The sequence below is a fragment of the Danaus plexippus genome, chromosome 7 (genome assembly GCF_018135715.1).
Source record: "Danaus plexippus chromosome 7, MEX_DaPlex, whole genome shotgun sequence".
Lineage (NCBI taxonomy): Eukaryota > Metazoa > Arthropoda > Insecta > Lepidoptera > Nymphalidae > Danaus > Danaus plexippus.
The window spans coordinates 1,963,732-1,990,924 of NC_083541.1; the positions used below are offsets into that span (position 1 = coordinate 1,963,732).

The 27,193-nt window shown below is 32.2% G+C and overlaps 1 protein-coding gene across 1 annotated transcript; it reads left to right on the top strand.

The window, feature by feature from the left end:
* The first annotated feature begins 8,352 nt into the window (after positions 1 to 8,352).
* Positions 8,353 to 27,044, top strand: LOC116770759 (uncharacterized). Its single transcript, XM_032662358.2, has 16 exons — positions 8,353 to 8,479; positions 17,063 to 17,232; positions 18,688 to 18,848; positions 20,756 to 21,144; positions 21,229 to 21,452; positions 21,569 to 21,671; positions 22,649 to 22,776; positions 22,850 to 23,140; positions 23,218 to 23,502; positions 24,138 to 24,628; positions 24,715 to 24,898; positions 24,989 to 25,184; positions 25,329 to 26,092; positions 26,169 to 26,361; positions 26,480 to 26,593; positions 26,794 to 27,044. The coding sequence occupies exons 1-16, from the start codon at positions 8,437 to 8,439 to the stop codon at positions 26,862 to 26,864; spliced, it is 3,807 nt and encodes a 1,268-aa protein (XP_032518249.2). The 5' UTR covers positions 8,353 to 8,436; the 3' UTR covers positions 26,865 to 27,044.
* Positions 27,045 to 27,193: the final 149 nt, after the last annotated feature.

Here is a 27,193-nt window from a genome sequence, read left to right on the forward strand (position 1 = left end):
TTATAAAAAAAAATGGTATATGTGAGAAATGAAATATTAACTATATGCAGCCACATTCGCTAATGTATTTTTAAAATAATCATAAATCAAAGACTTTTCAGAAGTATATATATACTTTTCAGAAGGACCATTATAAAAATGTATTTATTTAAATTGTGCTTTATTGTAAAAATTTAAACGTCCAACAACAGCTGGCCTTTCCTGTTAATTTTTTTTTAATTTTTGCAATTTAACAAATTCTTGTTTATTCTTGTTTAAACCTACAGTTTCGGTTAAAATTTATGTAATTTCAAAGAATACTAGTTTACTCAAGTACTAGTTACCCAAATAAAAGACAAATTTACTAAACATTAAACAAAAAAAAATGACATATTGAAATTGGAAAAATAAATACTGATTCATTATAACATGCAATATACATTCAAAAATTTATGTATTTACGTGTTTTTCAAGATCACTGTAATTAGTTTAACTACTAAAAATCGACTTATTTTATGTTATCACAGATAAAAAAAAGACTTGACAAAATTATCGAAAGCGTAGGTATGTCGTTTACCAGATTTTATGAGGTAATGTATTTGTTATAAACCTCATACAATGACATTATATTAGAAAAAAACTTGGTTACTATAGTTCAAATAAAGTTTACATGTAAAGTTTGAAATAATGATAACAACTATCTGCATTTGATAATTTCCTGTTTGTATTCAGACTTTTTTAATACCACTATTATTTTGTGAAGATGTTTATTTTTTTTTATTATGAAATTTAAAAACTATAAATTTCTCGTCTAACACAATGAAGTCTTATCTATTAGGACAGGTAATTTTTTAGTTAAAATCAATTTCGTTCGACGACACGTTATATATTTAGCAAATTTATTAATGATCAATTTATGATACAAAGAGCCTGTTTATATTTCTATATTAATAGCTATCACAATACGAATGCTATCGAAATAGGTAAGGCGATTGACTAACATTTTTTGTGACACCATATGGGTTCCTATTCCTAAAAAGAAATATGTATTTAATAACATATTATTTTAAAAGTTTCATTAAAAATACACATATGCTTAACTATATTACCATATATGGGACGTAATTTAATCTTAAAATAGTACCGAGTAATTATTTTATCGTCTCTTATGAAATCTATCATTCAAAAGTAGATTGATTGATGATTGACTGAAGAGTGGACGGTGTTTTCTCAAGATCATTAGGTAATTGGTCGAAACGTTACGATTACATATGAAAGCGATCCATTCCACGGCGTTTCATTAAGATGATGAGAGCTATGGCTAGGTTTAAATGGGTGTCTCGACAACTAGGGCTGGTGAATCTTATATAACTACCTCCGTTTCTCCGTTAACGGAGGAGTAGGTATAAAACTTTTCAAGGAAAAAAAACCCTCCATGCTTTATTGTCAAAAAATATTTAATGGACTTTAAAAAATCTAACTCTCTGATAGTAATTTTAAATTAAATGATGAAAGCACAAGATACTGTTATGTGGTGCACTTTATTCTGCTCTGTCTCTACCTATGATTTATAAAAAGAAACTTTCACAATAGGACCTAAAATAAAATTACTGCAATCCTTGACCTTCTCAAACCAATTCTAAATTTCACACCAGTTCAATTTATTATAAATTATGGATAACAATTTTGAAATATAATATATTTCTTAAATTCATTAGGGCATATGTATTACAAATGATCACTATCCGACATAGTTGGCAAAACTTTACTTTAGGTATCGTAAGCTCGCCAGCTAAGACTAGCAATTCGTAATGCCTGAAAGAAAATACTGAGGTGTATATTCTGTATTTGGTGCATAGACGTAAAAAGTAGAATAAGATCTCTCAAATATTTGTTGTATTCCGTTGTATATTTAAAATCATTGTAGCCAGTTTCATAAAACGCCAATATTACATGTAAGTGGGACCTAATTTTAAGTCGCCAAAAGTGGAACAATGTCGTGAAAACACCTGAAATCCATATCGAAGCTGAAAGGAAGGCAAGATTTTATCTGAAAACGTCTTTAGATTTGCTGTGACTTACACTGTTAGTAATTAATATTAATATTATATAAAAATCCTCCATCTCGGCCTTTTGTCAAATTGTTAAGATATTAGAAATAAAAAATATATTTCCTAATTTAGAAACTAAATAAAAAAATAATTTCCAACTGTTTTCAATTTTTAAAACATAAAGAATTTCTCGGTCGACATCACTCGTGTATGTAAAAGTTGATATCCAATTCTACGAATACTATTCTACGAAATATACGAGTTTAATAGAAATAATAATAAACTGAAAATGAATATATGATTTCTATTTATTCCTTTGCTTGATTCGCAATAGCCACTCAATATAAAGATTATTGTTATTTGTTAAAAAAAAATTACCCTATATGATATATGAGAATTAACAGACTTCTACCGAGTTACCGTTCACGCTAAGATATTCACATATTGTGAGTTAGCCAAGCACTATCTATTTTTAAATAAATAAGTACACTTCTATCTTTGAATTCTTATAAATAATATTTTATAGCATCTTGTTATGGCTACTCAAAGAATAGGGTAATATTAAAACTATTAATGTATAAGTAACGTTAAAATTACTTGTTGTCATCTTCGAAGTTTCTATTAAAACAATCTGAATGTCAAAATTCGTTCAGTTCATAATCGTCAGGAACTTGAAACAAATCGGCTGCTTATATTTATAATACAAAAAAAAATACAGCATCTTCTTTGTATTTCTGAAGTATTTAGAATAGACTCACCGAAACAGTATTCAAAATAAGCATATGTCTATAAGAACCGAATTGCTTTAATTAGATTTGGTTAAATTTCTATTATATTGTAAAAAGCAGAACTAAACAGATCAATATATATGTCTGGAAAATATTGATAAGGACCAACTATGTACTTACTGCATCTAATTAACCACTTAGTTTGTGCATTCAAGCAAAAGGCGTTTGTTTAGTTTGTTTTTTAAAATCGACCAACATTTAATTTGTAATAAAATTTTATTTAATGATACAGAGATTACATGAAATCTTAAACATTAAAGATTCCACGATGTTTAAAATATAAGCCTATTTGTAATTTTAATGTTATGTACTTACGATACTCAACAACAAAATTATAAGTTATGAGGGTTAGGAATTCTAATAAAATGAACAGAAATTTCCAACAAAAATGATACGGAATGTTAAGGTTGGTAAACATTTAGCGAAATCCTTAAAAAAAACTTAATCTTTATATTACAACTCGATTTCTCCTTTGGGTCTATAAAATTTCGTCTTTTTAATCTCCTTTTTATCATTATGAAAGTATTTCTTCTGTACCTTAGGGAAGATGTCCTACCTCTTAAAATTTAAGATCACTAACAACTATCATATACAATCTTCAAAGAATATCCTGTCTGCCTGTCGAACGCTGAAGTAGGTTTCTCCTCAATAAAGTTCCCCGTTCTGACCAAAAACAAAGATCCCTGCAAAACTCGTTAAAATAAGCCGGTCATAAGACAAAGTCAACATTGAAGTATAATATCGCAAAATATCGCCGAGTTATTTTCTCCTCTTGTTCTCCTTTGTCTTAGGATTTAAATAAGGAAGCTCTTGTCAAGAGAGATCTTAAACTTGTTTTCCGATAACTGAAGAGTTAAGAAAGTAAGATTTCCAACGACTTCTTCACTGAATTCCAATCGCTGTTCAATTAAGTCTGATTCACATATAGAACATTAATCGTAAAAAAAATGTACTGCATGTATCATTATTACTTAATAAATTCCCATAATAATGATATCTAAACGATGTAACTAAATAATACAAGTAAAGTGTTATGTAACTATTTAAATTAATAAAACTCGCGAAAATCTTAGATCTCATTATGTTATGTAACTATTTTTAAACGTAATATATATTAGGTTTTTGAGGTCATCTGTCGGGTATCTCTTCAAAACTCTCCTGACTTAAAAAAGTAGTTTATGCTGAGTATTGATTGTACGCGGTATTGTAACTATAGATTCATACATTTAAGTATAGGTTGTATCATCTTAAATGTTGCTCCAATTTCGAAATGCGACAACATCATGAATAGAGATAAAAACCTAGCTGTGTTTGTTATATCAACAAACGACTAGTACGTAAAATACCAAAAAAACTTTATGAAATCAGGGACAACAACGGATGACATCACCAAATAATATATTAAGCAAAACAGACTGGTTACATGTAGGTACGAAATGGGCATAATTGAGGCAATTTTGTATTATGTAAAGTTATTTTACTCAAATAATTTGAACGAATTCGCTTAAAATTTAATACGTGTACTGAACGTTCTGACATTAATTGCACCAGATTAAAATTTTTTAAGCTTCTGAATTAATTGGAAGGTGCATTTTTAAAGCTTGTCTGAACTCAGCTTTGTCAAAACCTTTCAAAATTCATTGATGTTACAAAATATTTTAAAATTTATAACATATCTTTTTAAAACCTGTCCCTGTTGTATTAAATTGATTTTTTTTTAACTTGTAATAACATACATTAGTATAATTTTTCTCTAAGAATTGCCTTAATTGCACATCAATATAAATCATTGTACCCCATTTTTTTCTGAGGAATATAGAGTGAAGTATAAATATTTAAAAAATAATTCGCATTCATATATGTTATTTGCAAAAACCGTATACATAATTTTCAAATTATTTAATATTTTTTAATATTGTATTGGAATATATTCCTAGATTAAAAGATAAATTAATTATTGTTTATCCATATGTTGATTGATTTTAAAAAACTCTTTTTTCATTTATTATTATCAACTAACGAACGCTCATTTCTCGAGTAAAATATCGTTAATTTTAATTCAAGAACTCCAGATGGTCTCTGGTTCTTAAAATGTCAAATATTTGAAAAGAATTATATTAGCTCAGGTGTTTAAATTATTTGTACAAGACCTACACTCTACATATTTAGTTACTGATGAATTATTCTACTTTAATTTCATTGTTACATTTCATAGTAGGACCATATAAGAAATAAAACAAATTGTTACATATATCTTGGAATTGTTTACTTAGTTTTCTTCAAAGGATATAAAGTACTAGATATTTTTCACAAAAGTATTTAACATAAGAGCGACGCTTTTTTATTATGTCAACTAAACTACATACTTTTGAATATCTAATAATTCGTTGACATACGTCATATAATAATAAAAATTTGGAAAGTTTTTAGATAATCGATATTGAATTATAAATGATCGATTTGGAAATCCACTGTGAAGTATCGATGTCGTAAAATAAATCATGTTCGTGTAATCCGTTTATACTAATTACAACAATACTTAAAATTTTAATAACCTCAATATTATAATTGATAAACATTTAAATCTCTATTTAAATTTGGGAACCCAATAATAGAATATTATCTGTTTTCAAGCAAGGTTTTAACCTTTATTCAGTGAATATATATATTGTGAAACATATGCAGACATACATGTCTCGAGTTACAACTCTGCTAATGTCAGAGTTATAACTCTGCTTCATAATTTAAAAATATCTATAACAGGTCTATTTAATTGTCACTTCTTGAATGCGAAAGCAGTTAAAAGCAAATATTATTAAAAAGTTATATTAAACCCACAGGCAAGAAGAGAAGTTGTTACAATTTAATTCAACTAGCGCGAGTATAAGAAAAGAATTAATAATGGTTGAAAGTGATCTTTTTTCTCGATTTATATATTGTTAGTCCTATTGGCTTTTACAGTCAAACCTATTTGTTTACCGGGGAGGAAAGCTTATTATATTTTAACATTGAAGCCACAGCCTAAGTTTTAAACCAAAATCTCTCTCGTGAAGAATACAAAGCAGCGTTTCATCGACATACAAAAACCGAATCAAAACTGGACTAGAATTACCGTAACTAAAATCAATCTATGACAGTTTAAGTGATATTTTACAACTCATAGTTCAAATAATGTTAGTTATACATATATAATGGCTATGATAAACACAAAAACAGAAAGCAAATCTTGAATAAATTTAGTAAAAATTATAGAAGATAAAAAACATCGATGGGCAAAGATTAGTGAACAGCAGTAGCTGTATGTTGACTTGAAATAGTGACACGCAAACACAATTACGTTGGGGCCATGAAATATCAAGATTGCTCTTGGATAAAATTACTTAACGATGGCTTAAAGACAGATCAAATCAAAACAAATTTAACGATTTGAATGATATAAGAAACTTGTCAGTAAAAATGTTACAAATTCTTTATTACTATTATTAGAAAATACGATACAAGCAATACTTGCTCCAAACCAACTCTATCTTAAGCCATATACCAATTATTGTTGTATTAAAGGCATTCAAAATTAATTACATTGATTCATAATTCCGAACCTTTATATTTATAATGCCTATAAATACTTCAAGCAAAATTTCTATTCTCATTGAAAGAAAAGACAGCAACAAAGCAACGTAAATGTTGTTAGAAAAAAATCGAATTTTCAATCATACTATCACAGAATTTAAATAAGTCTGAATAGTAATAAAAAAAAATATATAATAAAAATAAAATCAGAGTGTCTGCTTGTAATATTGAAATAACCGTTTTTTATTACATGCACATGAGCGTATATACGGTACATACCCCAAAATAACAATTCTTTTTTACACTTTTTATCTGCCTGTCTTTCTGTTCCAGCTAATCTTTGAAATGGCTGCACCGAATTTGATGGGACTTTTATTGACAGGTAGCTGATGTAACAAGAAGTAACTGTAGGCTACTTTTTAACACAGAATCCGGAAACCGAAATTAAGGCGCGGTGGGGCGGGACGCATGCGACTCTCAAAAGTTTTTTCATTGCTCTTTGTTTTTTTTTACGCAGACGGAGTCGCGGGAAACGGTTCATTAAAATAAATAACAGCTTATTCAAATAATTATTACAGAGTGAGAGCTCTAATAATACTTTTAAAATTTTAAAATGGTTACCTTAACAGTGTACAAACCTTAAATTATTAATACATCAATACATATACGCGTTAAAATAAAGTTATGAAACAGAATTGGATATGTTTAATTTTTTTATGTTCATTATATGATGGTTTAACGACAATTATTTATGATTTTTAATTATTTTTGATATGCTTATAAATAAACTTTATATACTTAAAGCTGTCAAAGAACTTATACGTTTACTACGGAGACAGTAAACTTACAATGAAAGAAAGCTAAGAAATAATATTACTTTTGCATTTTTTTCTACTACTAAAAAATTACTACTTAAATTTTTTTATAAAAAAAATCCACTTACGATCTTACCAAAACAAAAAACTCGTATAACCAGTTTCAACTTTTTAATTATTCAGACCTAAGCCTTATCTCAGACCACTTCTAAATTTGATTATCAGTGCGGGGTGCAAAAAGATTTTTATAAAGTTTTGTTTGCTAATGCGATATTAAAAAGTTTTTTTGTAAAAAAACATATATTTTTATAAAACTTAAAATTTTTAGCCAAATCCGTCGCTGAGAATACTTAGAAAATAACTAATGATAATATGTCATAACACCATAGACGTGAACAACGCAATTTTACATTATGTAAAATAAAATGTTTCCATGTACTTATATATAATATCAAACATTCAATATATCATTAACCTAAATTCTAACTTATATTTATATGACACGAATAGTACAAGAACTAGCTTTGTCTTAACGGATGATTAATTGTTGTCATACGAAAATTTACGTTAATGTTAAGTTTAGGTTTAAAAAAAAATCTATTTCAATTCAATCAATCAATAAAAATAATTATTCGGTTGCACTTCATGTTACTAAATTATAATACATTTTTTGGATTGTAACTGAACTAAAATTAAGAGCACTTTTTTTATTTTTTTTCCTTATTATTTTGACCATTATTAACACATGTTATTTTTTCCCATCCATTTGTAATTTCTTTTATATTCCTTTAAGCTTAACATAAATGTTTTTTTTGCCTTTCAATTAAAATGTAAAATCTCTCTCTCGATTTATAAAAAACATTAAATAAAATTTTAATTTACTTAGAATGCATATACAAACAAATAATAAGATCTCACACTATTCTCAAGAAGTGAGTCTTAAATTTTAAAACAGCCACAAGAAAGCTGAAAAACTCCAAATTATTATATATTCATGAAATGAATAGGCTTTTTAGATACCCAATTAAATAAACAACTTGACCGTGCTAGTTTTGTTTATCAAAAACACGACTATTTTTCAGCGAGTCACTAATAATAAGAGACTTGGTATCACTGTGCCGTAAAATTCATATGCGAGTTGTGCGTGACGGCTCTTTGATCACATAAATTAATGAAGGTTTTACAGTTATAGCAAGTGTTTCTGCTCAGTTTGTTGTGAGAACGTTGTGAGATATGTCTTGTGTTGAGTTCACCATAAACGGGAAACTATGTTCAGGTATATTTTTTATTCTACTATAGTAAAAAAATATTTAATATGCACTTTTAGCATTCTTAGTCTCGTAAACTAATTAAATTCAATATCATATTTCTAGTTAAATAATATAAATAATATAATTCTAGTTAAATTCAGTATCATAAAAAAGTAATTGAAATATAAAAAATTATTTGTGATATCTGGTTCCTAAAATGTCCAATAATTTGACTAAGATATAAAATTTCGTTTTTATTAAATCAAGTTTTTTCACATTATTAAATACGTACTATGTACGTACATAATACTGAGTAAACTGCAGATTGTATTGCAGATAAATATTAAAACAATTGAAAGAAAAAAAATTGATAGATTTACCAAAAAGAATAATGATTTGACTATAATCAAATCATAGAATTATCTGTCTCGAATAATTTTGGGTATTAACATATCATAAAGTAGCTAATGTATTGAAAAATAACTAATTAATTATACAGGTATAATGACAATTAATTCTTAGTATCCTAGGTATCACAAATGTATAAGAATTTCTCTTGATTGTTACGGTGAAAAAAACATATTGCAGTCGTTTCTTAATATTTACGTAGAATTACTTACTTCCGCAACAATAATGATGGAAATAACAGAAGCTATAAGAATAAAATTGCAGCAATCACATTTTAACTATATTACAGTATTTCCATATAATATTACAGTATTTCCCTATAAAACATTCCACTTACGTATTTATGTATATAGTTGAGTAAATAAAACGGTGTCCCTACTACAAGTTTACATCGCTACGGAGAGGTTAGCATGAAAAACCGGAAATTCCCCGTTTGTAGTTTGACTATACTTCTTGTAATGGGTTAATTAATTAACCTTTTCGGTCAAAATTTGGCAAACAAATTAACTACCTAAAAAATACACGATAACTCTACGGAAGTATCCAAAATTAAATATTCATTTATTACTATCAATTCTTTTAATTAACCTTTAGGGTTACAATTGGGCAAACTAATTTTCTACCTAGAAAATACATGATAGCTCTACGGAACTATCCAATAACAAAAACCTCGACTGCACATATTTCTATGAAATTAACTAAAAACTAAAAAAAAAATACATTAAAAAGATAATAAAAAAAATCGTGTAAAGAATTTTGCCTGGTTAAGATCTGCTTATGCAAAATTACTTGTCATTAAAAATAACATCGTTCATTTATACATTTAAATACTAATCTCCATTTAAACAAAGCTAATATTTTCGGGCCTACTACTAATTTTTTTGTTATTACATCGTATTAAATATTAGTTTTTTTTAATAATAATTGAAATAATCCAAAATATTAATTTTATTTAAATGAATAGTCCATATCTATTTGACACTAATTAACTTCTCATTCACAAAATTACTTACATAAAGATATAAATAGAGTTCTTATTACTTCATGAAATTCACTCAAAATTAATTTAATTATTACCTGTTTTAAACCAGGCTTTTTGTTTCCATTAGTTTTTGTTCTCGACAATTTCAAAAATAAATTAAAGGTCATATTATTCTTACGAAATTTTTTTTTGTTTTTATTATAATTTAAAATAAACTTAAATTCACTTTTTTATTCTATTTATTATTATTCTGTGTTGTTTAACGTTTTATACAGTTGCGTATGTATAATAGCGGTTCAACAGCATTCAGAAACGAGTCCCTATTTCTTTCTGATTGTTTGAAAGCAATTAATTTGTAACGAAAAGAAATATTGCTCTGTATATTTTCATATATAAAAATTATTTTAGTATGACATATAGAAAAGAAATGAATATTTCAACCGTAAAATACCATCAATAACATTAATTTGACATGTCTTTTAGAACAATTTACTTTTTTATAGAATAAAGTAACCGAGATTATTTGAAATATTTTATGCATCATTCACTTTAATATGTACTTACTTGTATGTATTTAGAACAAAACAGGATCTTAGAACGAATTATAATTATAAGTTTAGAAAACTCGTATTTATTATTCTAATACACAATGTTTTTATCATTCGTAATCTATATTATTGAGTCAGTAAAAACAAGACACTAAACAACTCTATACTTTCTAAAGTAAAATGGAACGCAATCGTTGAAGTGATCGCGCTTAAAGGAAATAAATTTCTTTATCTATTTATACCACTTTTACAAAACAAAAAGTATTGGTCAGTTTCGTGTGCGTACTCTTTGAAATATGTCTTGTATTAAGTTTAAAATAACAGGGGAACTCTGGTAAGGTAGTCTAAGTTGGTTGAAAGAAGTACTTCTAATAAGAACTTGAACCGTCGTTGAAGGGGAGGATGGCATCGGGTGATGGGATGCATGACGGCCCCCGACGGCAGAACGCCGGAGCGACGTGTATGAAACGGGACCTCGTCTTCGCCGGCATAGGCAGTGTGTGTGTATAGGTCTGTGTAGCCTTAAGAGCCTGGGGTGCCTTAGGGGCCTGGGGCACCCATTGTGCCTTAGGGGTCTGGAGTACCCTTTATGCCTTAGGGGCCTGGAGTGCCTGAGGGGCTGTCGGTTCTTGTGTAACGCTGGGCCCTTGCCAGGCGTTAGTTTCAGGGGAGGCAGCAGAGATGGAAGCCGGCACCTGGGCTTTGTTGGGGTGTCGCCCAACTTTCGCCCAGTGCGGCGCCGTGGGACTTCCGTGAAAATTCGCGGGATGACCCTGCTAGTCGCATAGGACGCAGCTGGGCGGCTTCTCCATAGGCAAGACCCTGCTACAATCTGACGTGGCGTGGTCACCCAGACACTTTACACAGTCGAGGACGATCCCATCGCACCAGCGCTCCGCAGAAGAAGAAGGGGCGGAGGGCGGCGCACACACCGTCCACCTTCACCCGCCTCTGGGGGTGTGCGGCAAGCGGCTAGCGCGGGGGTGCTACCGCCAGCATCACAACGCACACCTCTAGCGACGGCCAGAGATGGCCGTGCGCTTCGGCCACAACATAGCCCTCCCCCACTCGGGGGGGGGGGCGTGAGGGGTCTGCCGCAAAGCAGGTAATCGCAGGCGGGGGGCTGGATGTAAACCGGATTCCCAGCCCCCGGTCAGTCAAGCAAGGTCGGAGCGCCACTGGGTTTTTTTAGTAGGTGTAGGATGATGTATAATGAGGCGATATTTATGCGAATATTATTATATTTTAATAAGACAAAGGTATTACAATGATATTCAGGCGAACGCATGTTGACAACTAAACGAATTAATCGTTTCACATATTATCTGCCAGGTGGCACTACTCACGTCACTTCGTACTATCTCAACACCTCCCCTCGAAGTCATGAGTCTTATATTAATTAATTTCTATCAAAATCTGATTCGTCTGCTCTGTCAAGTGACCTTCTAGTTCTAACTCCATCTGTCTTTACTCTTAGTATTTTTCGGTATTCGCTCTTCGTGCTATTACCTGAAACAGGCTCATTCAATTCTATATCTATTAGTTCACTAGCTATATTTTCTTCTTGATCAAGTATTTCTTTGTATTCATGTCTAAAAAACACTTCATTCAAGAACTTCACATCACGAGTAATAAAAATTTTTCTTGTTGTAAGGCGCTGTCACTATCCTTCTAATACCTTCTCGCCTCAAAAAGTCATCGAACTCGTTGTTCACGTATTCACGGCCGTTATCAGACTGAAGATTCTTTATCTTCTTTCCCGTTAATTTCTCTGCATAGGCCTTAAATGTTTTAAAAACATTGAAGACATCACTTTTACTGGCTATAAAGTAGACTTCACACCATCTAGATTTGTCATCGATGAATGTGACAAAATATTTTTTACCTCCGTAAGACTGAGTCTTCATTGGACCAAAAACGTCGCTATGCACGATTTCTAATAACTCGGTTGTACGCTGTCCGCTCGACTTTGGAAAAGGTACACATGCCAGTTTTTCACTTGCACATATATCACATTCAGGCAATTTTTCATTATCATTAAATGTTAAGCCATATACTAGACCACTCTTCATCATAGCCTTCAAGTCACGCTCATTGAGATGTCCAAGACGTTGATGCCAAATGTCTATAGATTTTTTCATATTTTCAACTTTATTCGCAGTATTTTGACTCATACGCACATGATATAAATTCCCAACACGATCTGCACGCAAATGAATCTTCCCATTTCCGTCAGGTACAGTTGCACCGTTTTTCTTGAAATGAACCTCGAACCCGCGATCTGTCACTTTCGCTACTGATAATAAACTGGTTCGTAAATCCGATACGTAGAATACTTTTTGTAAATTAATTTGTCGATCTTCACTGCCCATATCTACTGAAATGCTTTCTTTACCCGTGCCGGATGCGTAAAATCCTCGATCATTTGCTTTTCATTGCACATATGACCCGTGCAACTGCTATCAATGCACCAAATAGGATTTATTTGCTCATCAAGTAATACATCTTCTGTAGAACTCAATAACATCGTTGTCTTTCGCTCATTATTGCCATCGCGTTCTAATTGCTGTGCACTCTTCTTATGCTTGCCCGTAAGCTTGACCTTGCAATCTCTCGCTATATGTCCACGCCGACCACACCGATAGCATTCAACATAAGCTTTACGGCCATGGTTATCATAATTCTTCTTCAGATTGGCGTTTTTATTGATACGCTTTACAAACATAGCACCCTGGTCAACCGTTTGGGATTTACGACCTTCGAAGTCTTCAATAATTTTCACCTTTAACGATTCAGTTGAGGGTAAATCGTCGCGTGATTCTATTGCCGTCCGGAACATAGCAAACGAATCTGGCAAACTGTATAACAATAAAATGGCTAGCAGTTCGTCTATAACTATCAAACCAATTTCTCTCAGCTACTTAACAGCATCGAAAAAATCTGCGATGTGCTTCTTTAGGTCATCTTCTTCTCGCATTCGCGTCAATACCAGTTTCTTCAATAATGAGGCTTTTCTCGCAGGCCCGCTTGACTGGTACATGGATTTCAGTTTATCCCAAATGGCTCTGGAACTTTCTAAGCCATCTAATGCAGCTAACTCGCTTGAACTGACCGCTAACAAAATGTCTGACTCAGCTTTGCCGTCCATTTTTATCCATTCTGCATACTTGGGGTCACTTGGTGGCGGTTTTAAGATCGCACCTGATACATACTCCCATAGATCATTCTTTTTGAGAATAGCTCGCATATGTATCTTCCATGTATCATAATTATCACCAGTAAATTGATCGATTTTAATAGATGCAGCCATAATTATAAGCTTCTTCAACTTAATAAAAACATAAACACCTCAACAATAAATAATATCTTAGTAAATAGTTCGGCACAGTAATTAGCACAAAGGAAACATAAGCCTTAAGTTATCTTCACTTGCATAAACACGACAATGGCGCGTTTATAACTTTGTTTACGACAAAATACTTTAGCGTCCAATCACTTCAAATCTAGTCTTTTATGCACTAAATCGATTGTTTTTCACTCACTGGGCCCATAACCTGTAGGATGATGTATAATGAGGTGATATTTATGCGAATATTATTATATTTTAATAAGACAAAGTTATTACAATGATATTCAGGCGAACGCATGTTGACAACTAAACGAATTAATCGTTTCACATATTATATGCCAGGTGGCACTACTCACGTAACTTCGTACTATCTCAACAGTAGGTATACCGGGAATCTATTTCCCGGGGAGTCCCACATACCCGTATCCGTCCCTAGGAAGGGGATACGTTACGCAATTTTTCCCAGTGTGCCAAAAAAAAGGCACTTTACGCAGGGCGGGCGTGCGTAGTAGAACCGTTGCGAATGGCCGTACAATTGGCATCTGAGGCATTGTCCAAGGGCGTCGCGGTTTCTCGGGGCTCTATTTTTAAGCCTGATAGACGGCAAATGGATGCTAAATTATAGACTCTCTTACCTTCTGGGGTAAGGGACAAATGAACTAAAACCATGTCGAATGGTTTTTTGTTTAGCCTGTACATGCGATGCACATCCAACATCGGTAAGTTTTGGGACTGAAGGTTCTTGTACGGACACTTGCTTGCTTATACACTTAGTAAAATGATATAAATTGATAATGCTTTGTACATTGATTAATTTGATATAATATATGATTGATTGATTGATGAGAACGCCCGGTATGCTTGGTGACCGAATGCGAACTGATTTAAATTATAAGTTTGAGATTTTATAATGGAACAAAAATGATGATGCGTATATTTACATGATTTTGTAATTATGTCGAGGTTGTATAGTCCTCATAAATGATTTCATCGGGTATCTGTGCGGGGAGACCTTTGTTGACTACGGTTAGCCTACGCTCCTCCGGGACGGCGTAGATGTGGTACTCGATATTATTCTTCTTTAAAGTCGCGATTAGGGCACGGTGGTCCACTGGAGTGGCCGTAGAGACCTTGGTCCCTACCGCCGTGGTTCCAGGCTGACATAAAATTGATATTTTTATCATAACGTCAGCTGGAACCCTTTTAGGAAACAAAATATTTTATAGCTAGAAAGGACTATTCCCGATAGGACTTTGTCGCATACTATAAAACAAGACCTAGCGTCGCTGCTTATTATCAATAGAGAGGACATGCTCTAAATCAATCTTAACATTAAAAAAAGTGAATCGATCAAAACCTTTTCTGTGTTAACACAGGTACACAGGTAAAATGCACAGAAATATCCTTTTTACTTATTAATTTTTTTTTATTGAAGAACTCTAAAATAATCAAAACGATGAAATGTATGTCGCAAAGTTCTAAAGAAGCTGCTCAAATGATCGGAAAGGTACCATCCTACGCCGGTGATGGTTTGGGTGAGGCTTGTCTTATCAACGATTTTATTAAATATCAACATTTTAGTAAAAAAGGAGTGCAATTTCTACCAACGTAAATCAATATCTCACCGATTTTTTTTTCTTTTTTCTATTTTCTTGTATTTATTTTGTGTTTTCCGAAGGGTGGATGAAGGTTGAAAAAGTATCTTAACAAATCAACAGATGTATTTTCGTCATCTGCTCTAAAATAGATTTGAGAGCTCATTTTTCGAAAAATAGACCTCAACTCCATTTTTATTCTCCCTATATGAGAGATATCAAAATAATTATATTTATAACTTATATATAAACAAGAAAACTGTAGAAAACAGCATACAAAAAAATTAGGGGAAAATATTTTACTGACTAATATTTGTATTTATTTTAGTATTACCAATGTAGGTTGCTTATCACTTATCGTTACATTTTCTTTTCTTTTGTGATATCATCTAGTATTATAAAGCTTCCAAAATAAAGTGCTCAGGGATATTGTCAATGCACCCTGGTACATTCGTAACTGTGATCTACATCGAGACCTGAACATGGACGCCGTAGATCAAGTCATACAAAAATATGCCGAAGCCCATGAAAAGAGACTTCATCATCACGTGAATGTCGAAGCCATCCAGTTCCTTCATACCACTAATATAGTAACAAGACTGAATCGAACAAAGCCGTTTCAGCTAGGGTAGTGTTTTTCAGTGGCGTAACTATAGGGTGGCAAGTCTGCAAAATGCCACGGACCCCCAGCCGGAAGGGGCCCCAGGTCAGAGGAAAATTCCCAACATTTATATTAACACATCCATACTAATATTGTAAATGCGAAAGTAACTCTGTCTGTCTGTCTGTTACGCTTTCACGCCTAAACCAGGGAACCGATTTTGATGAAATTTGGTACAGAGATAGAATAGACCCTGAGGAACAACATAGGCTAATTTTTATTGCAAAAAATAGGGGAGAATGGGTAAAAAGAGGGGATAAATGTTCATATGGAAATTCGTCATTTTTAAAGCTGTAACAGTGAAACTTTGTATTTAGACACTTTATGATAAACGAAAGAACATAGGCTACTTTTTATCACAAAAAATGGGGGAGAATGGGTAAAAAGAGGGGATGACTGTTCATATGTAAATTCCTTTTATTTCTGAGAGAAAAATATTTGTTTACAAAGTTTTTATTTGTGTTAGTATTAATAATTTTATTAGTAGTAATAGTTTTTAAATATATATGTGTGTGTGTGTGTGTATAAAAGTGTATAAATAAGTATTATAAAAAAAAAAAGTACTATTATTAAACGTTCACCTTTTTTATAACTGGGGGGGGGGGGGGGGGCATCCAAAGAACTTTGCCACGAGCCTCGAACAGTGTAGTTACGCCACTGGTGTTTTTATTGTCAAATAAATTCAGTGATAAGTGCCGCGTATTTAAAACACATGAACAAAGTGTCTTCGACTTAACAAAGACTAAGTACGTGTTACTGGACACATTCTTAGAACATATGTTAATGTAGTAATTTAGGTCAAATTTATTTACTTATTAGTCAATAGGCTAGATTGTAAATATAATAAAGTATTGTATACTTTATTAGGGAAAAAATCTTGTATTATAAATAATATTACGTCTAGCTGTCACTAACAAAAAACTCAAAGTATTTTCCTATGATATTATAAGTTCTTTAAATTCGGAAACTTCAGAGTGAAGGCTGAACTAAACATAGTCCGGCTTTGTCAGGTCATACTTTAAAAATGTATGAAATTTCGAAAGATGAATTGTTCTTTTGTTTATAGTCAGCGGTTCCGTACCGATCGAGACAACACTCTTCGCCTTCCTGAGGTACACCCTAGGACTGCCAGGCACGAAGGCTATGTGTTATCAAGGAGTCTGCGGTGTCTGCATCGTTAACGTCACTGCCAAACGACCCACCACCGGTACCATAGAAACCTTCTCCGTCAATTCAGTGAGTGTTCCCGTTGTTTTAATATACCTTACATCTTCAATAAACATAAGTATCTTTTAATATAAATTAATATTTTAATTCCGTACTGAACTAATTTTTGAAATTAAGGATTTTAGAGGAATTACATGTTAATGTCAAATTATCTGGTATGACAACATAAACAAGTAATTATCATCATATTGATAACATAAAATAAAATTATTTAAAACAAACTAAAAAAATTTACACTTTACATGTTTATGTGCCATATTGCGTAGATCGATTAACTACCTTTTTAAACACGATTATGTCATTCTTATGTAAATTCAATTTGCTTAATACAAACTGTACTATCTTTAGTAATGATTACTTTTAACATAATTTCGGTTCATTAGGCAATATTATCGATCTGCCTGTATTATTTAACATACTAATCGACTGCCTTTATTATTTCCCCGCTTTAAAAGTAATCAATACATTAACTTGTACAGTGCACTTACTTATTGTGGGTTCAATAAACTATACGCCATAATCATTTTTTTTATTCGGTTTGTAAGTTATAAAATTGGTTATTCGAGTGACTAAACGACCAGTCCCTTCAAGCATTGACTTTTATAATTTTATTTTTTTTATATATTATCAATGTTAAAGTATTGATAATTATATTGGGCACGCAGCATGGAATAAATTTGCATTTAGAGAAACATGTTATTAATATTCATACGTATAGAAAATGTTGAATAATACACACATTACTTTTTTATTGTATATCGCATAAAATATACTATTATACTAACAATAGACTTATTATTAAAGGAATACATGGTACATAAACGTTAAGTCTATAAAGGAAATTAAAACATAATTCTTTGTTAGTTATAGTGTACTTTTATATAACAAGTAGATGTAATATAAAAAATATCAGAATATCGGTTATTGTCATTAAAATTGGGTTCCATACCCAAATGGTAAAATGATACTGAGACAAAGACTGCTCTGTACGTCCGTCTATTCGTCTGTTACCAGACTGTAAGTCATCCACCCTGATATTTTCACAGATAACGTTTATTCGCTATAACAAGAAATATCGATATACATAAAGTATTTTTTTCTTTTATATTTGAATTTAAAGATGTATTTCTGTTACCGCTATAACAATAAATGCTAAAACAACAAGAAAAATTATATTACTCTAAGCAAAACAAGTCGTACTGGGAGTCTTAATGTCACTGGGCTTCTTTTACAAATTTTATGTTTTTAAACAACAGTCACTTTTAATACTTCTGAGCAATTATGTCAGTTTAGATATGAATTTATGTGCAATGAATTTTGAACTAATTAAATATTTGCATATACTTCTGTGGAATAATTAAAGTGCGCTATAAGCTGTGAACCCGTTCACGACAATCTTTGTTTTATAAAGACAGCCTTGACAGTAACAGTCAAGACCAAGTAATCTTATTATTTTTTGTCCAGTGTCTGGTGCTGGTGTTGTCGTGTCACGGCTGGGACATAACGACCATTGAAGCTGTAGGAAACCGTCTTGATGGGTACAGCGAGGAGCAGACACGGATCGCGGCATTCAATGGAACTCAGTGCGGGTTCTGTACACCCGGCTGGGTGATGCAGTTGCATAGGTGGGTTAACTTTTTTGTCCGAAAATTGATATTAAGTTTAAATAATATGTGAATACGTCTAAACTTGTATCGTTTTTGGGATATATTTTCCCAACAATATGCGAATGGAATCCAATTACGTGGAGTTTATAAGATAGTCAAAAAAATCCTTATCCATTTAAAAGACAGATAGATAATGAGCCTAGATAGTGTAATGAGCCTAGGCGCATTACACTATCTCCCATCTATGAGTATCTATTTATTTGTTTTATTTCAATACTTTTTTCATCTCGTCTGACCGTGATCACGGTTACTGCAATAGTAACCAAAACGTCGGATTTATGCAGTTTTGAAAATAATTAAAACTCGTAGTATAAAACATAAGCTTTTTTCTGTTATTTTTTTATCTGATTTTCTAAAAATCACTAAATCAAGCTTTATTTATTTTATAAAATTACAACGTCCATTTTGTTAAACGCCAATTCATGGTAACTCTATCGTGAGTATCATTTAGTTGACTTCTAAGCAACAACTTTATAATCATAAGAAATGGATTGTTATCCCAGATAATTTTCTCATGTGAGGTTCTTATTTATTGACCAATTACTAAAAGCATAAATTTATGCCTCAGTTGGGCTACTATTTTTTAAATAACTTCTATATCTTTCAAAAATATTTATATAATTTATTCACTGAGAACAACACGTCCTAATTTGAAGTGACAGAGGTGATAATAACAAAAAAGAACAAGCTATAACCTTCTAGTGTCGTTGTAAGACCAGGCTTTATTAAGGACTGGGTACCTGCCCCGGCTTGCCACGGTTTCTTCACCAAAATATAAAAATAGCCTATGTTACTTAAAATTGATTGAGTGCATACTTTTTCAGTTAAACCAAGAAAAACAAAAATTTCATTATTTTGTTTTTAAACACATTTTTAATTTAAACGAAGTTATTCTGTATTTTTTATTTTAAAAACAGGTTGTATATAAAAAATATATATATTTCTTTGTATACAACAATAATAGCAATAGTGACACCACTGTGTGCTTAAGTCTTCCTCCGCAACTTGAAATATCTGACCCCGCGCTTTATGTGACATTACACTATTTTGTTATATCTCAAAGGCTTTAGACAGTGTTTTCGTTAAAAGCTGCCCTATGGCTCATTTGTTTCCTTCACCATCAACAAATAACCTTAATAAACACACAAAAAAATACAAAAACTTAACAAATTGTATACTAAAACCTTCCTCAAAAATCACGCTATCGAATGGTGAAACCCCCTTGAAAATCGGTGTAGTAATTTTTGAGTTTATCGCGAACAGACAGACAGACGGACGGAGCGGTGGGACTTTGTTATATTATATGTACTACGACTACATTTTCCTGTTACTATTGATTATTCTACGAAATAAAATTTAAAAATTACTTGGAAATGAACAAAGTCGTTGAGATTATTCTCTAAGAATAATTAATTTATTGTATATTTTGTAATGGGTGTCTATTAACCTAATTTTGTCTGGGAAAATCACCAAACCAGTAACTTTAAGTAGTTCTTTTGGGTTCTCGTCACAAATTTTTAATATTTTCAGAGGTAGTTTATAATTATTTTTTTTTTATTATCAAGTACTATCATTATCAACAAAATATTTATACAGGTGTAACTTTTCGTGTTATTGTAAACGTTTGAATAATTTTCATCGCATCATCTGTACAAATAAAATTTGTCAAAGTAATATTTTTATTAAAATATAACATATAATTATGAAATAGATATTTGTTCTATGGAATAGGTAAATTTTAAATTATATCTTTAATCGTTTCTTATATTAGGCTTAATATTCTTATTTCATGTACCTATTAGAAAGGCATTTTTTTTATTTTGATATTTTTAAGTTCGTAATGTGGTACATATTGTTTTTTTCAGCTTGAAAGACAAGAACCTGTCAATGTTGGAACTTGAAAACTCATTCGGTAGCAACACATGCAGGTGTACAGGATTCAGGCCGATTTTGGACACAGTGAAGTCTTTCGCTTCTAACCCTACCCCCGAACTATGCAAAGCCGTAAAAGACATCGAAGACTTATCAGTTTGCATGAAAGATAAGGCTAAAATTTGTCGACAAAAATGTTCTTCTGTCTCCAGCGACAGTGACTGGAGTATTGTTTCGGATGTAAAGAACGCTAATGAAATTATAGTTATTCGTTACGACGATAAAATCTTCTACAAAGTATTTGAAATAGATCAGATCTTTGACCTTTTCAGAAATTATTCCAGTGAACATTATATGATTATCGACGGTAACACTGGCAAAGGTATTTCCTATCAGAATTCATAACAATTTGTCGTGTTTGATATCATAGCAGACAGATATAAAATAATTGGTGCTTTACTTACAGCTGCTATAAAGAACTTTGAGTATCCACCAATTTTGATAGACATCAGCAATGTGGTGGCTTTAAAACAGCATAGTATCGATCAGAACTTGATACTCGGAGCAAACATTTCACTCGAAGACTGTCTGATTCTGTTTAGAAACGTTGCAGCGGACAGAGAAGAGTTCCGCTATTTAGACGTATTCGCGAAGCATTTAGATTTAGTGGCGCATATTCCCGTTAGAGAGGTCACTATTTCGTTAGGGATTAATACTTTTTTTAAGCAACGAGTTACCTTGGGCAATCATTTTAAATTTCGTTTTATTTTAATAAAATTATCTTGGAAACATTTTATCTCTTCCAGATTGGTTCAGTAGCTGGCAATGTAATGCTGAAACACATGATGAGATCTTATCAATCAGACGTGTTCCTCCTTTTTGAATCCGTCGGTACAATTGTCAATATCCGTAAGTTAATATTTTTTAATCTTAGTATTATTAAATGTAACTATAACGTGGTTGCAACAGTCATAGAATGCTTATTGTCTTTATTATATTTTTATATTTAAGTTATAAAAAAAATTGTAATTTTAATGATATCAGTTTGGTTCTTTCAATGTAAATGAAAACAAAACGCCGCGTCGTCTGATTTTTTCTTTGTTAAAAAATATAGATGAATAGTAGGCGATAAGAACGTCTATTTTTGTGAAAGTCATTACACATTACGTTGTGTAATAACATAAATGAAAGCTTGTATTGTGTTATTTATGTTTATGGTGTGCCATAAAGAGTTAATAAACTAAAACTTATAAATACAAAGCGCACGAGATTGAAAATGATTAACTATTTCATGTTTACACTACCTGTTACCCTTTACTAATATGGTAAAAGGAGTCTGCAAAAGATTTATTTTGTTTAAAATTTATTTACTTTTTGTCATACACAGTCTAGAAATACATAATCACACAGACATCAGACAGATAGACATAACAAATATAGTAACAAGAATAAAAACCGCAATAAGACATGTCAGATTTACAACAAAATCAACATTATTGACGTCACAGATGACCTTATTTTTGATTATGGTCAGTCTGTCGAGCTTTTGGAGGTAACCTCGTAAACGATTTGAAAAATTCTTTATTTCGAAGAGGTCCAATCCCGGCAAACGACTTGAGTGAGAAAGTTGTTAGTCTGTACCCTCGCCTCTATTTATACCAACCAACACTCATTGTTGTCACTGCACTTGCACAGATGACACCTGGCAATTTTAATCATCCATAATTATTAATTACGTAAATAAAAATTATACATTTAAAAATATTTATTTGTTGAAGCAATTCAAATAACACACTTTTCTATTATGGTACCAAAATTCATATTTGAAATTCATGTTTATATAGAATTTTTGTTGTATTTAAAATATTGTTTCTTTGATTTTTCAGGCTCTGATTCGGGTACACAATCAAGCTTGACTATGCAAGAATTCTTAGAATTTGACATGAATGGAAAATTAATTGTAAACTTTGAATTGCCACCCCTGGGAGCTAATCATATTATAAGAAGCTACAAGGTCTTATTTATTAAATATATTATAAAATGGCCTTTGTTTTTATAATAACTAATCCGGCTTATGTACACTTTAGATTATGCCAAGAAATCAAAATGCACTGGCCATAGTGAATGCTGTATTTAATATAAAATTGAATTCTGGAACGAATAAAATTGAAAAAGCTACCATCGTTTACGGAAACATCTCGGGACATTTTATTCACGCCATACAAACTGAGAAGTATTTACAAAGGAAAAATATATATTGCAATGAAACATTACAAAATGCTATTAATATTTTAAATAGAGAAGTCGCACCTGATGATGATCCTTCCAAACCTTCGCCTAAAGTTCGAAGAAAATTAGCTGTTGGACTATTTTATAAAGTAACTTTATTGTTCATATTTCTTCCGTCTTGTGAGCAACTGTAAGTTTAAATTCAAATGTCTCGATTGTTTTTCAGTTTATTCTCAGCATAACCCCAGCTAATTTGACGAATTCTAAATACCATTCGGGAGGACAAAACTTAACGCGACCTGTATCTAGGGGAGAGCAGCATTTTCAAACAGACAGTTCTCTTTTCCCTCTTAACCAACCAGTAGATAAGTTGGAAGCGATTATTCAAGCATCTGGTGAAGCGCAATTCGTTAATGATATACCTACCATGCCCAATGAAGTGTTCGCTGCCTTCGTGCTTTCTACAGTACACAATGGAGATGTTGACGTTATTGATGCAAGCGATGCTTTGGTATGTATGAATTCAGTTTAGTATAAAGAAAAAAATAAAAACGTATTTGAGCTTAATGTGTTACTTTTATACACTATGTTGGTGGGAAATATATGTACGGCCCGCCTGATGCTAAGCGGTTACCGTAAATTATCGATACCTGCAATGCCAGAGGTATCACTTGCGCTTTTCTACCTTCAAATACATGTTCACTACACTGTTGAACAACAGCATTCTATGCCTACGAGGAAACTTGAACTTATTCTATATCGTGAACGTTCGCGGTGGCAAATTATTTTGAAACCGCACTGTGTGCGACAACTGCGCAGCAAAACAAACTGAGTGATGGTAAATGGTAGCCGTTGGTATGTTGGAGTTCACACAGTTTCTAGTAACACTAACAATTATATAGGCGTTAGAACACGAGAAAAGAAATTACCAAATAGCCGTGTCCGCACATCACGCTTATACCTACAAATAGCTGGGACATTGTCAACACTGAATCTCCAGTGCCAGAAAAAATGATCCCTAGAAACTGTAGTCTGCTATAAGGTAGGGAGGCCCCAGTCGGAGCACCCAGCACAACAACACACAACAGCAAAAACATCTGAATATTTGATGCTATGAGCATTTTCTCAGGCGAAAACTTTTTTCAGGAGAAAAACGGCGTCATAGCTTTATTCACAGCAAAGGATATACCAGGCAAAAACTCGTTCATCTATCCTGGATATCAGTTACAAACTGAAGATGAGGAAATTTTAGCGGATAAAAACATTAAATTTTATGGCCAGCCTATTGCAATAATTGTAGCCGATACACAAGATTTGGCTGTCAGAGCTGCAAAGTGGGTCAAAGTAACCTATAAGAATGTAAAAAGTATACCCCCTGTTTTAACAATTGATCAGGCAACGAAAGATAGTACTAGAGTTGTCACCGGTGATGTTCTCACCTCTAAAGGAAAAGGGGAAGATGTGACAAAAGTTATTAAAGGCACGTATGAAATAGGAGGACAATATCATTACTATATGGAAACTCTTAGTTGTTTGGTAGTACCCGTTGATAAAGGATTGGAAGTACACGATTCGAGTCAGTGGATAGATCTAACACAGTCTGCTATATCTCGGTCGTTGTGTATACCCGAGAGCAAGTATGTAGAACTAATACCTAATTTGATAATAACGCTACAGTCAATTCGTCTGAATGGACTTCTTAAACTGTTTGGTTATATCCAAGGGTGCTCGTGATGGTTCGTCGTCTTGGCGGGGGCTTCGGCGGGAAGATATCACGCAACGTACAAGTCGCCTGCGCCTCCGCTCTTGTCGCCCACAAACTAGATCTACCATGCAGATTTATATTACCATTCGAAACCAACATTAGCATAGCAGGAGGGAGACTGCCGACTCAGTGTATATATGAGGTTTAATTATTTTTATTACTGTCATTTATCGTTGATTGTATGTTTATTAAAGTATTCCTTGTATATTATTTTGTTTTCGTTCGTAATCAGGTGGGAGTAAATGACGAGGGTAAGATCCAGTATTTGAAAGCCGTAATTAATGAAGACTGTGGTTGCTCACAAAATGAGAATATATTAAGTTACTCTTTGGGTGGTTTTGGCATATGTTACAACAGGGATTTTTACGACGTAAAAACATTCAACGTTAGAACTGATACTCCATCAAATACTTTTGCGAGAGCTCCTGGTGAGTAAAAATACAAAAAAAAAATTAAAATAGAAAATTATTTTTCAAACTTATTCCTTCAATTTTAAATCATGTAAGGTGACGTCATAAACAAGTTGAAACGAAATGTAATAAAAGATTCTATAGATAATTTTATGTCTCTAGGGACCATGGAAGGTATTTCTTCAATGGAAAACATAATGGAGCATATTGCTTATGAGCTCCACAAAGATCCAACGGATGTTCGATTGGTTAACATGACAGACACGGACCTTCCTATTCTCATAGAAAAATTAAAAACCATGGCCGACTACAAAAACAGAGAAGAAAATATCAATTTATTCAACAAAAACAATCGATGGATAAAGAGGGGAATTACCTTAAATATAATGCTCTTTCCAGTTGAATATTATGGAAATTATTCAGCACTGGTTTCAATATACAGAGGAGATGGAACAGTGACTATCACTTCCGGTGGTATAGAGATGGGGCAAGGCCTTAACACCAAGGCAGCACAAGTTTGCGCATATACACTAGGAATACCACTAGAAAAAGTTTCAGTGATCTCTAATTACTCTTTTGTATGTAACAATGAGGTCTTTACGGGTTCCAGTATTGCTAGTGAAAGCGTTTGTTATGCAATAATTAAGGCTTGTGAAACAATTAAGGGAAGATTAAAACCGCTGAATGATGAACTAAAAAATGCTTCTTGGTTAGAACTTATACAAGAGGCCGCAAAGAGGGAAATAGATCTGTCAGCTAAATATATGATGACTGATATGGAACCTGATTTAAAAGGTTACAGCGCATATGCTGTTGTGGCCTTGGAAGTTGAAATGGATGTCCTAACGGGAAGCTTCCAAATACTCAGACAAGATATTTTAGAAGACGTTGGGTTAAGTGCTAATCCTAAGATTGATGTTGGACAGGTAAAATTATAATGGATTTTTATATATGAATTCATTTGCTAGAATTGTTTTTGAATTTTGTTCATTTTTCTTTTAGGTGGAAGGGGCTTTTATCCAGGGTTGCAGTTACTTTACGAAAGAAAAGTTTATATACGACAAAACGAGCGGAAAATTACTTAACAATGACGCCCTACACTACGAAGTCTTTCTTGCAAAAGACATTGCAATAGACACAAGAACTTATTTCAGATATAACTCCAAGAACCCTAAGGGCGTACTAGGATCGAAATGTAATCGTAATCATTTACATTCTTTTACCATACTGTAGTATTTTAAAAGACCTTGTGCATATCCATCTTAATTAGCTAAAAGACTTAGTCTTTAAAATTTTCCAATCTACTATTTCAGCTGTCGGAGAAATGGGTATATGTACTGCTCATAGCATCATATATGCTTTAAGGAAATGTATTGTGGACTCTAGGAAGGACTCGGGCTATGATATTTCAAAATGGATTAACGTTGGTAAGTAATAAAAAGAGTTTTTATTATAACGCTAACGTTTTCCCGTGTTAATCACAGTATTTTTTTAACGTATAGAGACATTGTTTCGTAGAATCACCGTTACGAAGTGTAGGTCATAATAATAAAAAAATAAAATACTTAACACCACATGAATTTTGGTAAGTCTCTCTAATGTCAATTAAGTATCTTTTTTTTTTCAGATATTCCCCTTACAACAGAATCAATACTCACTGCCCTCGATGTAAATCCTTCTGAATTTATTCTTAGCTAAATATTTAATGACTCATTGCCATCTTATTATTATGAGTATACCCTTTTTTGCATAGAATTGTTTGTTTTAACCTGAGTTCTGTGACTTTTGTTTATCTTTATTTTATTTTTTTTTATTTATTTTATTGTATGTGATGTTTATGTTCTCGTTGCATAATATATAGAAAATAATTTCGTCAAACGGTATATTTTTTACCATTTATTAATAAACCATCCAAAAGAAGCTCGGATAATTATAATTACCCTTTCCTTTTTCCAACTCTTTCCTATCTCGGGATGTCGATGTTTGCAATGACCTTCTGTCCTACATCAGCCTACGTCTGTTTTGTG

What these genes read in the sequence shown, in the direction of transcription:
- LOC116770759 (XM_032662358.2), top strand. Translation starts at nt 8,437, where the DNA reads ATGTCTTGTGTTGAGTTCACCATAAACGGGAAACTATGTTCAG. An exon ending in AAACCTTCTCCGTCAATTCA is followed by an intron (nt 17,233 to 18,687) that starts GTGAGTGTTCCC and finishes TTTTTTGTCCAG; the next exon opens with TGTCTGGTGCTGGTGTTGTC. An exon ending in CTAAGATTGATGTTGGACAG is followed by an intron (nt 26,093 to 26,168) that starts GTAAAATTATAA and finishes TTTTTCTTTTAG; the next exon opens with GTGGAAGGGGCTTTTATCCA.